Below are 14,696 nucleotides of genomic sequence, written 5' to 3'. Positions count from 1 at the left end.
GTTGTAGCTTTGCAACAGCTGGAGGCACCCTGGTTGGGAAACGCTGCCTCACCTACCAAAGACACCTTAAATGAACTGGTGCCAGAAAGGTAAACAGATTTGTAAAGGACTTCTATTAAAAAATCTTAATCCTTCCAGTACTTATCAGCTGCTGTATGTTCTTTTCTTTTAGAATTTTCTTTCTGTCTGACCACAGTGCTCTCTGCTGACACCTCTGTCCGTGTCAGGAACTGTCCAGAGCAGGAGAGGTTTTCTATGGGAATTTGCTCCTGCTCTGGTCAGTTCCTAAAATGTACAGAGGTGTCAGCAGAGAGCACTGAGGAAATTCAAAAGGAAAAGAACTTCCTGTGGTTCATAACAGCAGCTGATAAGTACTGGAAGGATTAAGATTTTTGAATAGACGTAATTTACAAATCACAGTGCCAGGTCTATCTTTTTTCTTTTCATGGACATAATTTACAAATCTGTTTAACTTTCTGGCACCAGTTGATTTAAAAAAAAAAAAAAAATATGTTTTCCAGTGGAGTACCCCTTTAAGGTTTGTTCTCTGCCCGGCAGGCGTAACGGTTTGCACGCTTTTAGGAGAGATTCGGCGCAGCCGGTTATACGCATAGCTGTCGGAATGAAGCTATGGCCAGAGATGTCTGCCAGCAGTTTATACCCCTCAATCCTGTGTTTCCATGCTGGGAGTTGTAGTTTTGCAACAGCTGGAGGCATCCTGGTTGGGAAACGCTACCTCACCTACCGAAAAAAATTAGTATGCAATATATTTATTGAGACCCTAAACACTTTTTTTTTTTTTTTTTTTTTAAATCAACTGGTGCCAGAAAGGTAAACAGATTTGTAAATGACTTCTATTAAAAAATCTTAATCCTTCCAGTACTTATCAGCTGCTGTATGTTCTTTTCTTTTAGAATTTTCTTTCTGTCTGACCACAGTGCTCTCTGCTGACACCTCTGTCCATGTCAGGAACTGTCCAGAGCAGGAGAGGTTTTCTATGGGATTTTGCACCTGCTCTGGACAGTTCCTAAAATGTACAGAGGTGTCAGCAGAGAGCACTGAGGAAATTCAAAAAGAAAAGAACTTCCTGTGGATCATAACAGCAGCTGATAAGTACTGGAAGGATTAAGATTTTTTAATAGAAGTCATTTACAAATCTGTTTAACTTTCTGGCACCAGTTGATTAAAAAAAAAAATGTTTTCCAGTGGAGTACCCCTTTAAGGTTCGTTCTCTGCTCGGCAGGCGTAACGGTTTGCACGCTTTTAGGAGAGATTCGGCGCAGCCGGTTATACGCATAGCTGTCAGAATGCAGCTATGGCCAGAGATGTCTGGCAGCAGTTTATACCCCTCATTCTAGTGTTTTCATGCTGGGAGTTGTAGTTTTGCAACAGCTGGAGGCACCCTGGTTGGGAAACACTGCCTCGTCTACCAAAAAAATTAGTATGCTTGGCCATCGATTGGGTCCCTAAGACCGCCAGCACGTCCTTCACCAACATCGCCAACGACCTGTGCGCGAAGAACAAATATCACGTGCTTTGCATAAACCCGACCTAAAATAACCCCGTCATGTCCCTGCAGGACCAGGTAAGGTTTGTTCTCTGCCCGGCTGACGTAACGGTTTTCACGCTTTTTTGAGAGATTTGTCGCTGTCGGAATCTTAGAAAGAACTAAACTCTAACATTACGTGTGATGAGAAGACACGAGGCTCGGAAGTCATTCTCATAAAGCCGATTATAGCGATCGCTGCGGCTGGGAACGGCTTCATGACTTTCCTGGCTGCGCGCGGAGCTGTTCTGCAGTTTGTTTTCCATTCTGCACTGTGGGGGACATGTATGAACACGGCTCTATATATAGCTGTTAGGTGGAGGGATTGCCAGAGCAACCACTTACTGCTTTGTCATTTTTAGTGCAGTTTATGAAATAAAAGCAACCTGTAGGAATGGCGCTGTGTGCTGAGGTCAGGGGAACCATAATGTAGTTACTGGAGGAAGTCGTTATCCTTGTAGGATTCATCATGTTTATTCCAAAAGTCCAGAAATGCTTTTTTTTATTTTTTTTTTATTTTTTTTTATAAATTTGCATTATTTTTTGGTAAAAAAAAAAAACATACTTTGGTGCTTCTACTCCTTTGTGCTGCAGGGGGTAGACTCTGGCGAGAATCTCTCTCTCCTTCCCCCTCTGGCCAGAATCTCTTTCCTTCCCCCTCTGGCCAGAATCTCTCTCCTTCCCCCTCTGGCCAGAATCTCTCTCCTTCCCCCTCTGGCCAGAATCTCTCTCCTTCCCCCTCTGGCTAGAATCTCTCTCCTTCCCCCTCTGGCCAGAATCTCTCTCCTTACCCTTCTGGCAGCTGACATTGTAGTCCCTTCTAACTTTTTTTTTCTGTAGAATTGATCTGCTCAGCTATACTACCATGTTACTGTACTACTTCCCTGACCAGTTAGACAGAAAGCCATTTCTGCTGGCTGCCCTGCAGTGAACAGAGGATCGCTATGCAGATATGTGGCAGTAGAGAGAGAGATAGAGAGCGATGGAGTCCTCCAGCACTCAGCTTAAATGGGGAATTTCGCCCCTAGACATCTTATCCCCTATCCAAAGGATAGGGGATAAGATGTCTGACCGCTGGGGACCCCCGTGATCTCGGTTGCGGCATCCCAGACATCTGGTGCACAGAGCGAACTTTGCTCGATGCCAGATGACTGGCGATGCGGGGTGGAAGCCCGTGATGTCACGGTCACGCCCCGCTCATTAAATCATGGGCACGCCCCCTCAATGCAAGTCTATGGGAGGGGGAGTGACGGCTGTCACGCCCCCTCCCATAGACTTGCATTGAGGGGGCGTGGCCGTGACGTCATGAACCTCCGGCGCTGCACCTGTCTGCTCTAAACGAACGCCGAGTGCAGCAGGGAGATCGCAGGGGTCCCCAGTGGCTGGATCCCCACAATCAGACATCTTATCCCCTATCCTTTAGATAGGGGATAAGATGTCTAGGGGCGGAGTACCTCTTTAATATTGGCGCAGGGAGAGTGATTGAGCATGTGTGTCTCTTAACATTTAGCTCAGTCGGTGGATGGGTAGAGACTGATCTTGTGTGTCATCCTGTACTTAGCTCAAAAGGTGGATTGGAACAATAAGTGAGTATGTGTGTACTCCAGCCATCAACTTATTAGGGGGGGACTGTGCTGAATGCTGGAGGACACACATGCTCAGACTATCTACCCATCCACCTACTGTGCTGAATGCTGGAGGACACACATGCTCAGACTATCTACCCTTCCACCTACTGTGCTGAATGCTGGAGGACACACATGCTCAGACTATCTACCCATCCACCTACTGTGATGAATGCTGGAGGACACACATGCTCAGTCTATCTACCCATCCACCTACTGTGCTGAATGCTGGAGGACACACATGCTCAGACGATCTACCCATCCACCTACTGTGATGAATGCTGGAGGACACACATGCTCAGTCTATCTACCCATCCACCTACTGTGATGAATGCTGGAGGACACACATGCTCAGTCTATCTACCCTTCCACCTACTGTGCTGAATGCTGGAGGACACACATGCTCAGACTATCTACCCATCCACCTACTGTGCTGAATGCTGGAGGACACACATGCTCAGTCTATCTACCCATCCACCTACGTTGCTGAATGCTGGAGGACACACATGCTCAGACTATCTACCCATCCACCTACTGTACTGAATGCTGGAGGACACACATGCTCAGTCTATCTACCCATCCACCTACTGTGCTGAATGCTGGAGGACACACATGCTCAGACTATCTACCCTACCATCTACTGTGCTGAATGCTGGAGGACACACATGGTCTCCAAGTGATTCTTTAGATTTTTCCCATTCTATTATTTCCTTAAAGGGGTACTCCGCTGCTCAGCGTTTAGAACAAACTGTTCCGAACGCCGGAATCGGCGCCGGGAGCTCGTGACGTCATAGCCCCACTGCCACATGACGTCACACCACACCCCCTCAATGCAAGTCTATGGGAGGGGGCGTAACGGCCCCTCCCATAGACTTGCATTGAGGGGGCGGGGGTGTGACGTCATGAGGAGCGGGGCTATGACGTCACGAGCTCCCGGCTCAATCGTTTGGAACAGTGTGTTCCAAACGCTGAGCAGCGGAGTACCCCTTTAAAGTGGACCTGTCATCAGGAGAACAAAGGTGTAAACAAGCACATGGTTAGATAGGACTAGTCATCAGAATTCCAGAAATACCTTTTTTTTTTATTTCCATAGTCCTTTCAGAGCCAAGATAAAGACCTTTTTGTTTATATGCAGATGAGGCTTAAGTGCCCAGGGGGCGTTTCCCAGCCCATGTAAGTCCAGCCCATGACATCATTATCTAGTGGTTGTCAGTGAAACAGGGTAGAAGAAAGCAAGTGGGCTGTAAGAAGAAATGAGCTGGACTTATCTGAGCTTTTGCTGTGCTGGGAAACGCCCTTTGGACACTTGAGCCTCATTTGCATATAAAAAAAAAGGCTTATATTTTGGCACTGGAAGGGACTATACAGAAAAAAAAGATATGTCTGAAATCGTGATGAAAATCCCTACGAAACCACGTGCTTATTTATATTCATGCTTTCCTGCAGACAGGACCACTCCAAGGGTTCTTCTTCCCTCTCTACCCCCCCCCCCCCCCCAATCATAACCAAGCTGACTGCAAAGATAAATGGTCATTGCCCGAGAGCCTCCCGACTCCTTATGATTTCATAAACCCGAATACATCATCCAATCAGATTGTTATCAAACCTCTCCTGGAGCTGGCGGAGCAATCAGCAGCAGGTACAGAGCGAAGCGCGGCGTGTCGTTCTGCGCCATTATGTGTAATTCTGTATCGCCGTAATCAGGCTTCTAAATCTTGAGGTAAAATACATCACCTGAACAGCACTTCTACCCCCCCCCCCCCCCCCAGTCTACATCTCACACGTTCCTCATAGAGATAAAGCCTTTGGGGGTGCTGGTTCATTAACACCTTTTTTGTTCCGATTCCGGCAGCGGCAGGATATAAATTGTTAATTACGGTGCATGGGAAAGGAGGGCGTCTGATTCTCAGCACCTTTCCTCATGGCTGCCGATTTCTGAGAATATCTGCACAATTGATATGCCAAAATATGCAATGTTATTATTTAAGAGTGAATCAATCTGTCAGCGGTTTATATGGCGAATACAATTGTAATAAATCATTGTGTCAGGTGCTGCGGGGTTAACAGCGAGGCAGCGTCACTTTTGGCACTAGTAGATTTTTTATAAAAAAAAATGTTATTCCCTTTCTATTTTTTTCCCATGGTGATTTAAGAGGAGATGAATTCTTAGCAGTTATTTAATATCCATATTTTTTTTATTTTTTTTTGGGGGGGGGGGGGGGGGCAGGGATATTAATGGCGCCCTGACCGCCGAGGTTCTTACTGTGCTGAAAGTGCCAAAAATTTTATTCTGATGGTTGATCCCCCACCCATTCTGTAAATATTGTTGCGGAGCGACACAGCTCACGCAGGGCCGAGGCTACTGTACAACAGCCAGTGAGTTCTGTGCACGAGTCATCAAAAAAAAAAAGACTAGTGTACGGAACTCACTGGACATAATACAATTGCCATAAGGCAAAAGTGATTGGACTTATTATCACAATTGTAGTGTTTTATGGAGATTTAAAGTCTTCAGGTTGTGTCCACAAGTTTCAATTTTAGTGTATATTAGCTGTTTTTGCTGAAATTAAAGGGGTATTCCAGATTTTTTTATTTTTTTTGACTATGCTACAGGGGCTGTAAAGTTAGTGCAGTTCTTAATATAGTGTCTGTACCTGTGTGTGACGGTTTTCTCACAATTCTTCTGTGATTTTCACCTCAATATTTATTTTTAACAGCATACAAAATGACTGTTGCCTTAGATTTTTCCCAGTTTGCAATGCGGCCAAGACATTACATCACTAGTGAGCTGATGACAGGGAGCCTGTCTGCTTCAATGGGTGGAACGACCGCTACAACTAATTGTATTTTTGCTACAGCTGGAGGCACCCTGGTCAGAAAACACTGGTCTTTTGAATGGATACAGCTCATTTATGTTTCAATGGGTGGGGTGGCTGATGTGTGGGAGGGAGGAAAATGGAATTATGGGATTTGTAGGCAAAGAAGAAAACTCAAACAGGAAAAACCAGTTCACAAAAAGCTGCCATAGTATTAAGGTAATCTCACAACATAGCCATTTATCCCCAAGACAAGTGCAGATCCTTCCTAAGCATGTTCATTACTGCCTGCCAGGTATGTACTAAAATCACCTTATGGTGGAGAACCCCTTTAAGCAAAATCGTTGTAAAAGAATGGCCTGCGTTGCTGTCATTTGTATATGATTTTTCAGGAAAATAGCACAATTTTGGGAAAATGACAGCAAAAACGGAAAAAAATGCAGCAGAAAATACCTGTGAACAGAGCCTTAGGGGAGGTGTATAACTACTATATATATATATATATATCTCCTGATGTCATAGTCATATCAGCAGCAGTATACAAATAGAGCTGGAGGAGAGGTATAGAACTACTATATATCCTAATCCCATAGAGAGAGAGCTGAAGAGGAGTTGTATAATTACTATATATCCTGATCCTATAGAGAGAGCAGCAGCAGTATACAGATAGAGCCGGAGGAGAGGTATAGAACTATTGCCCTTCCTGTGCAGTGGATGTCAGAAAGAGCAAGCGGCAGAACAGAGGGATTTTTGAGCCAAATACAGAAGATAGACACATAAAAAAGACATGTAAGGCATCTGCGTGACCCAGTGAATAACATATAGAAGCATTATTTTTTTCGGTGATATGACCGGTTCGCTTTAATTATTTATTTTCCTCCTAATCGCCCCGGCCTGATCCGTCAGTGGTTTTAATGTTCTGGCTGAACATTGTGTCTTTATTCTGATGTATTTCCCGACGCTTTCCTTATGAGAAGACATACGTTAGGTTTGGCGCGCTGTATTATTTCAGCCTTCGCCCGCTTCCCCTTTGTTCTCTCCACATACTTTATTTAATGCTATATTTTTCCGGCTGTCTGTGTTACAATTATTTTTGCGCTAGAATATTCTCTCGCTCGGCAGACGGCAGAGTCGTTTCTTTTGATTCCCATTTATTTCTGTCATTATGCATTGTGTCTTTTTTTATATTTTTCTTGCGGTACGGAATATTGTTAGAAGTTTATTTTCCTATAGCGTTCACGCTGCGCCTTGTACCTCATCATTTCATATGACAAATCCTCCGGGGAGCCGATACCGCCGTATTATGTGGGCACAATGTACAGGAAAAAATGTTTTCCATGTTCCTTTTGCTCCACGGGGGCCCCTGTTCTGCTGCAGATTTTAATATGCGGTCTAATCCAGCAAAGCTTTACAATATGAAAGTAATTGCTCATCTAACTCCTACTGAAATATACCGTTATATGGGGGCTTTTTCCTCTTCATAGGAGTGGAAGGATTTGTTCATCTTCAATTAGCTGGACTAAAGCGCCCCCTGTGGTCAACCTGTAGGGGAGAATGGCGTACATGTAGCTCCTGCCCAGCCCTGAGAGAGTCTCCTAAAAACTTGTTGGGGTATGAGCTAGGGATTGACCGATTATCGGCCGATATTCACGATTTTGGACGTTATTATTGGTATCGGCAATTACCTAGCCAATAATCCCATAATGACCCGCCCCCCCCACCGCACCACCCCGGCCAGAGACCGCCGCTGCCGCATTGCCTCCCCCATCCCTGGTTTTATAATTACCTGTGCCCAGGGTCCGCGCTACTTCTGGCTCCTGCAGCGTCCTGCGTTACGCTGTGCGCTGCGCAATGACGAGTGACGTCCTCAACGCGACGTCACATCAGTGCGCACAGTGACAGCTCAGGACGCCACCGGAGCCAGAAGTAGCGCGGACCCCGGGCCCCGGGAACAGGTAATTATAAAACCGGGGATGGGGGAGGCAATGGGGCAGCGGCGGTGGTTGGACTAAGGACCGGCAGGGGGAGAGAAGTGGGCGGCGGCGGCGGTCTCTGGCCCCGCAATCGGGGTGCTGAAATAGCCCATAATTTATACCGGAATATCAGTATAAATTATCGGCTATCGGCCTTAAAGTCCACAGATTATCGGTATCGGTCGATCCCTAGTATGAGCCCAGGGGCCTACAATTTCTTCACCTGGCATTGGATGTATGTATGAGGAAATGGTTAAATTCATAGCTGCACAGTCAAATTGTTCTTAGAATTTGCTTCTAAACTGGGCGTTTCCCGAGACACGTGTCATCAGAGAGCACTTAGACAGAAAAGAACAACCTTAACTTCAGAAGCTCATAACTACTGGAAGGATTAAGATTTTTTAATAGAAGTAATTTACAAATCTGTTTAACTTTCTGGAGCCAGTTGTTATATATATATAAAAAAAGTTTTTTCCTGGAATACCCCTTTAAGCATTTATAGGATACATAGTCATGGCTATCGGTAATTATGGCAAATACTATCACCTCTGGGGCTCCTATGCACCTCTAGGACATCTATTGGCCTTATAAAAGCCAATTAAACTGGATTTTATGTAAAGGGCCGAGCTCTTGTCTGGTCGTCTTTTCCTACGACTTGCTTACATTTTAGTGTAGAGGATGTACAGGTCACAGAGCATGCCCATTATACTCTCTTATAGAAGTCAGTAGGTGATGAGCACAACTCCCCTACTACCCACAGCTGGGCCCCCTCCTCCCCAGCAGTCACAGCCAGGCCCCCTCCTCCCCAGCAGTCACAGCCAGGCCCCCTCCTCCCCAGCAGTCACAGCCAGGCCCCCTCCTCCCCAGCAGTCACAGCCAGGCCCCCTCCTCCCCAGCAGTCACAGCCAGGCCCCCTCCTCCCCAGCAGTCACAGCCAGGCCCCCTCCTCCCCAGCAGTCACAGCCAGGCTCCCTCCTCCCCAGCAGTCACAGCCAGGCCCCCTCTTCTCCCCAGCAGTCACAGCCAGGCCCCCTCTTCTCCCCAGCAGTCACAGCCAGGCCCCCTCCTCCCCAGCAGTCACAGCCAGGCCCCCTCCTCCCCAGCAGTCACAGCCAGGCTCCCTCCTCCCCAGCAGTCACAGCCAGGCCCCCTCCTCCCCAGTAATCACAGTTGGGCCCCTCCTCCCCAGCAGTCACAGCCAGGCCCCCTCTTCTCCCCAGCAGTCACAGCCAGGGCCCCTCCTCCCCAGCAGTCACAGCCAGGCCCCCTCTTCTCCCCAGCAGTCACAGCCAGGCCCCCTCCTCCCCAGCAGTCACAGCCAGGCCCCCTCCTCCCCAGCAGTCACAGCCAGGCTCCCTCCTCCCCAGCAGTCACAGCCAGGCCCCCTCCTCCCCAGTAATCACAGTTGGGCCCCTCCTCCCCAGCAGTCACAGCCAGGCCTACTCTTCTCCCCAGCAGTCACAGCCAGGGCCCCTCCTCCCCAGTAATCACAGTTGGGCCCCTCCTCCCCAGCAGTCACAGCTGGGCCCCCTCCTCCCCAGCAGTCACAGCCAGGCCCCCTCCTCCCCAGCAGTCATAGTTGTGCCCCCTCCTCCCCAGCAGTCACAGTTGTGCCCCCTCCTCCCCAGCAGTCACAGCCAGGCCCCCTCCTCCCCAGCAGTCACAGTTGGGCCCCCTCCTCCCCAGTTGTCACAGTTGGGCCCCCTCCTCCCCAGCAGTCACAGCCGGGCCCCATCCTCCCCAGTAGTCACAGCCAGGCCCCCTCCTCCCCAGCAGTCACAGCCGGGCCCCCTCCTCCCCAGCAGTCACAGTTGGGCCCCCTCCTCCCCAGCAGTCACAGCCGGGCCTCCTCCTCCCCAGTAGTCACAGTTGGGCCCCCTCCTCCCCAGTAGTCACAGTTGGGCCCCCTCCTCCCCAGCAGTCACAGTTGGGCCCCCTCCTCCCCAGCAGTCACAGTTGGGCCCCCTCCTCCCCAGCAGTCACAGTTGGGCCCCCTCCTCCCCAGCAGTCACAGTTGGGCCCCCTCCTCCCCAGCAGTCACAGTTGGGCCCCCTCCTCCCCAGCAGTCACAGTTGGGCCCCCTCCTCCCCAGCAGTCACAGTTGGGCCCCCTCCTCCGCAGCAGTCACAGTTGGGCCCCCTCCTCCGCAGCAGTCACAGTTGGGCCCCCTCCTCCGCAGCAGTCACAGTTGGGCCCCCTCCTTCCCAGCAGTCACAGTTGGGTCCCCTCCTCCCCAGCAGTCACAGTTGGGCCCCCTCCTCCGCAGCAGTCACAGTTGGGCCCCCTCCTCCGCAGCAGTCACAGTTGGGCCCCCTCCTCCGCAGCAGTCACAGTTGGGCCCCCTCCTCCGCAGCAGTCACAGTTGGGCCCCCTCCTCCGCAGCAGTTACAGTTGGGCCCCCTCCTCCCCAGCAGTCACAGTTGGGCCCCCTCCTCCCCAGCAGTCACAGTTGGGCCCCCTCCTCCCCAGCAGTCACAGTTGGGCCCCCTCCTCCCCAGCAGTCACAGTTGGGCCCCCTCCTCCACTTCTCCTTTTATACTGGACATCCTTACAGCTGGATATTGTCAGTAAATAATCAGGTTTTTCCCGTCTTTAGTTTAATGGAATATATATTTTATATTTATATCTATCTATAGAACAGATCGGCTTCCTACACCAACATCTAAACATTGATTCTTGGTTCAGCGATAACTTTTTATCAAACAGAAATCGAACGTTTCATCCAAAGGAAGTGACATTTCCTGAGTCCCAGAGACGTTGCTGCATTCTTCTACTTATAGATCAGTTTCCCAGTGTAGTGTCAGCTGTTGTAAAACTACAACTTCCAGCATGCCTATCTTACACTTCTATCTATCTACAGTGGGGCAAAAAAGTATGTAGTCAGCCACCAATTGTGCAAGTTCGCAATGCAGGAAAGAATATGAATGGCACGGACGCAAGAGGTCAAACGTTTCCTGTAAGTCTTCCCAAGGTTTTCACACACTGTTTCTGGTATTTCGGCCCATTCTTCCATGCAGATCTCCTCAGGAGCAGTGATGTTTTTGGGGCTGTCGCTGGGCAACACAGACTTTCAACTCCCTCCAAAGGTTTTCTATGGGGCTGAGATCTTGAGACTGGCTTTGCCACTCCAGGACCTTGAAATGCTTCTTACGAAGCCACTCCTTCATTGCCAGGGCGGTGTGTTTGGGATCATTGTCATGCTGAAAGACCCAGCCACATTTCATCTTCAATGCCCTTGCTGATGGAAGGAGGTTTTCACTCAAAATCACAGGATACATGGCCCCATTCATTCTGTCCTTTACACAGATCAGTCATCCTGGTCCCTCAGCAGAAAAACAGCCCCAAAGCATGATGTTTCCTTCCCCATACTTCACAGTAGGTATGGTTCTTTGGATGCAACTCGGCATTCTTTCGCCTCCAAACACCACAAGTTGAGTTTTTACCAAAGAGTTCTACTTTGGTTTCATCTGACCATATGACATTCTCCCAATACTCTTCTGAATCATCCAAATGCTCTTTGGCAAACTTCAGACTGGTCCGGACATGTACTGGCTTAAGCAAAGGGACACGTCTGGCACTTCATGGTTTGAGTCCCTGGCGGCGTAGTGTGTTACTGATGGTAGCCTTTGTTACTTTGGTCCCAGCTCTCTGCAGGTCATTCACTAGGCCCCCCATGTGGTTCTGGGATTTTTGCTCATCGTTCTTACGATCATTTTTACACCACGGGGTGAGATCTTGTGTGGAGCCCCAGATCGAGGGAGATTATCAGTGGTCTTGTATGTCTTCCATTTTCTAATAATTGCTCCCACAGTTGATTTCTTCACACCAAGCTCCTTGCCTATTGCAGATTCAGTCTTCCCAGCCTGGTGCAGGTCTACAATTTTGTTTCTGGTGTCCTTCGACAGCTCTTTGGTCTTGGCCATAGTGGAGTTTGGAGTGTGACTGTTTGAGGTTGTGGACAGGTGTCTTTTATACTGATAACAAGTTCAAACAGGAGCCATTAATACAGGTAACAAGTGGAGGACAGAGGAGACTCTTAAAGAAGAAGTTACAGGTCTGTGAGAGCCAAAAATCTTACTTGTGTGTAGGTGACCAAATACTTATTTTCCACCATAATTTGCAAATAAATTATTTACAAATCAGACAATGTGATTTTATGGATATTTTTTCTCATTCTGTCTCATAGTTGAGGTTATAACTTATGATGAAAATGACCGTCTCCCATTCTTTATAAGGGGGAGAATTTGCACAATTGGGGGCTGACTAAATACTTTTTTTGCCCCACTGTATATATCCCATATCTATCCATCTATATTATCTCTCTCATATCTATCTATATTATATATCAATCTCATATCTATATATCAAACAAGAAACCAGCAGCACATGAAGTAGTAGTGCGAAAATAGGTGGAGGTTTATCCCAGTGTACAAAGAAGCGACGTTTCTGTGACCTCTCGTCGCCATTTTCAAGCTATCTATCTCATATCTATCTATCTATCTCATATCTATCTATCTATCTATCTCATATCTATCTATCTATCTCATATCTATCTATCTATCTCATATCTATCTATCTATCTCATATCTATCTATCTCATATCTATCTATCTCATATCTATCTATCTCATATCTATCTATCTATCTCATATCTATCTATCTATCTATCTCATATCTATCTATCTCATATCTATCTATCTAGCAACAGAAGAATGCAGCAGCACACTGCCAGCACAAGGATATAGGTGAAACATGAACATGCAGATAAAACATGGAGACTATACAGCTATGGTGTAATAGATGCAAATGTGAAACTATGAAATAGTGAGGCACTTAGCTCGCAAATTTGTCTCCGCCGGCGGTCAAATAGCTTGGACCGTCCCACCGCGATAAGGTGGCCTCATTGGGACGGACCCTACACTGTGAATATGCCTCTGTGTGAACAGTTCAGTAAGCATGGCAGGATCTGGAACATCCAAGACACCTTATATACACACCTGATGAGGCCACCTTATCGCGGTGGGACGGTCCAAGCTATTTGACCGCCGGCGGAGACAAATTTGCGAGCTAAGTGCCTCACTATTTCATAGTTTCACATTTGCATCTATTACACCATAGCTGTATAGATCTCCATGTTTTATCTGCATATTCATGTTTCACCTATATCCTTGTGCTGGCAGTGTGCTGCTGTATTCTTCTGTTGCTGTATATCTAGCCTAGTAGCGTGCACCTGTAGGCCAGGTCCATATAATAGTTTGGTATCAACTAAAGTGCTGGCTGACTTATTCTTTGTCTATCTATCTCATATCTATCTATCTATCTATCTCATATCTATCTATCTATTTCATATCTATCTCATATCTATCTATCTATCTCATATCTATCTATCTATCTCATATCTATCTATCTCATATCTATCTATCTCATATCTATCTATCTATCTCATATCGATCTATCTATTTCATATCTATCTATCTATCTCATATCTATCTATCTCATATCTATCTATCTATCTCATATCTATCTATCTATCTATCGATCTCTTCTATCTATCTCATATCTATCTATCTCATATCTATCTATCCATCTCATATCTATCTATCTCATATCTATCTCATATCTATCTATCTCATATCTATCTCATATCTATCTATCATATCTATCTCATCTATCTATCTCATATCTATCTATCTATCGATCTCTTCTATCTATCTCATATCTATCTATCTCATATCTATCTATCCATCTCATATCTATCTATCCATCTCATATCTATCTATCTATCTATCTCATATCTATCTATCTATCTATCTCATATCTATCTATCTCATATCTATCTATCTATCTCATATCTATCTATCTATCTCATATCTATCTATCTATCTATCTATCTCATATCTATCTATCTATCTCATATCTATCTATCTATCTATCTCATATCTATCTATCCATCTCATATCTATCTATCTATCTATCTCATATCTATCTATCTATCTATCTCATATCTATCTATCTATCTCATATCTATCTCATATCTATCTATCTATCTCATATCTATCTATCTATCTCATATCTATCTATCTATCTCATATCTATCTATCTATCTCATATCTATCTATCTATCTCATATCTATCGATCTCATCTATCTATCTATCTCATATCTATCTATCTAGTGGCTGATGTAACATTTCTTCATTTCCTTGTACAATAGTCTTATTATTATGCCCGATCCCCGGGTCAGAGGTGATGTCTCCGTCCTCGCGGTTTGGTAATGGTTTACAGCCCAGTTCTTGGCTCCGTAGGTGCAGGGGAGACGCCGGTCGCACATTTCACCTTTTTCTTGAGTGATTATTATTAGTTATTATAATAGTTATTATTCCCTTTTAGTTTTTGTCTTGATCTATAAACTTTCTTCCCAGTGTACAGGAATCGTCCTGTATATAGCGCCTCCTATAGGACACTGTGGTGGTGTTCGCCCTTGTACACGACTTGTATCCGGCGTTGTTGTTCCGATTATTCTCGTATTTATTTATATTCTCTTTTTCTTTTCCCAGATGCGATTTGTCAAGAACGTCAGTTCATGGAGGGAGATGAAGCCCGGCTTCTACCACGGACACATCTCCTATTTGGACTTTACAAAGTAGGTTTTTTCATCATTTTTCCTTTTTCTTCTTTTCTTATCCCAGCACGGTAGGTTTCTACCACATCTGAGAATTACAATAGTGCAGTCGTAAGC

The 14,696-nt window shown here is 46.3% G+C and overlaps 1 protein-coding gene across 1 annotated transcript in view; it reads left to right on the top strand.

Moving 5' to 3' along the window:
- HS2ST1 (heparan sulfate 2-O-sulfotransferase 1) overlaps nucleotides 1–14,696 on the top strand; it is a 161,641-nt gene that overhangs the window by 115,859 nt on the left and 31,086 nt on the right. The window contains exon 3 of the mRNA XM_056523212.1: nucleotides 14,515–14,600. Within this exon, the coding sequence (XP_056379187.1) occupies nucleotides 14,515–14,600 (86 nt within the window). The remainder of the gene's footprint in view (nucleotides 1–14,514; nucleotides 14,601–14,696) is intronic.

The sequence above is a fragment of the Hyla sarda genome, chromosome 6 (genome assembly GCF_029499605.1).
Source record: "Hyla sarda isolate aHylSar1 chromosome 6, aHylSar1.hap1, whole genome shotgun sequence".
NCBI lineage: Eukaryota > Metazoa > Chordata > Amphibia > Anura > Hylidae > Hyla > Hyla sarda.
Note: the sequence above shows the minus strand (reverse complement) of the source record. Positions and strands in the feature narration are given on the sequence as shown.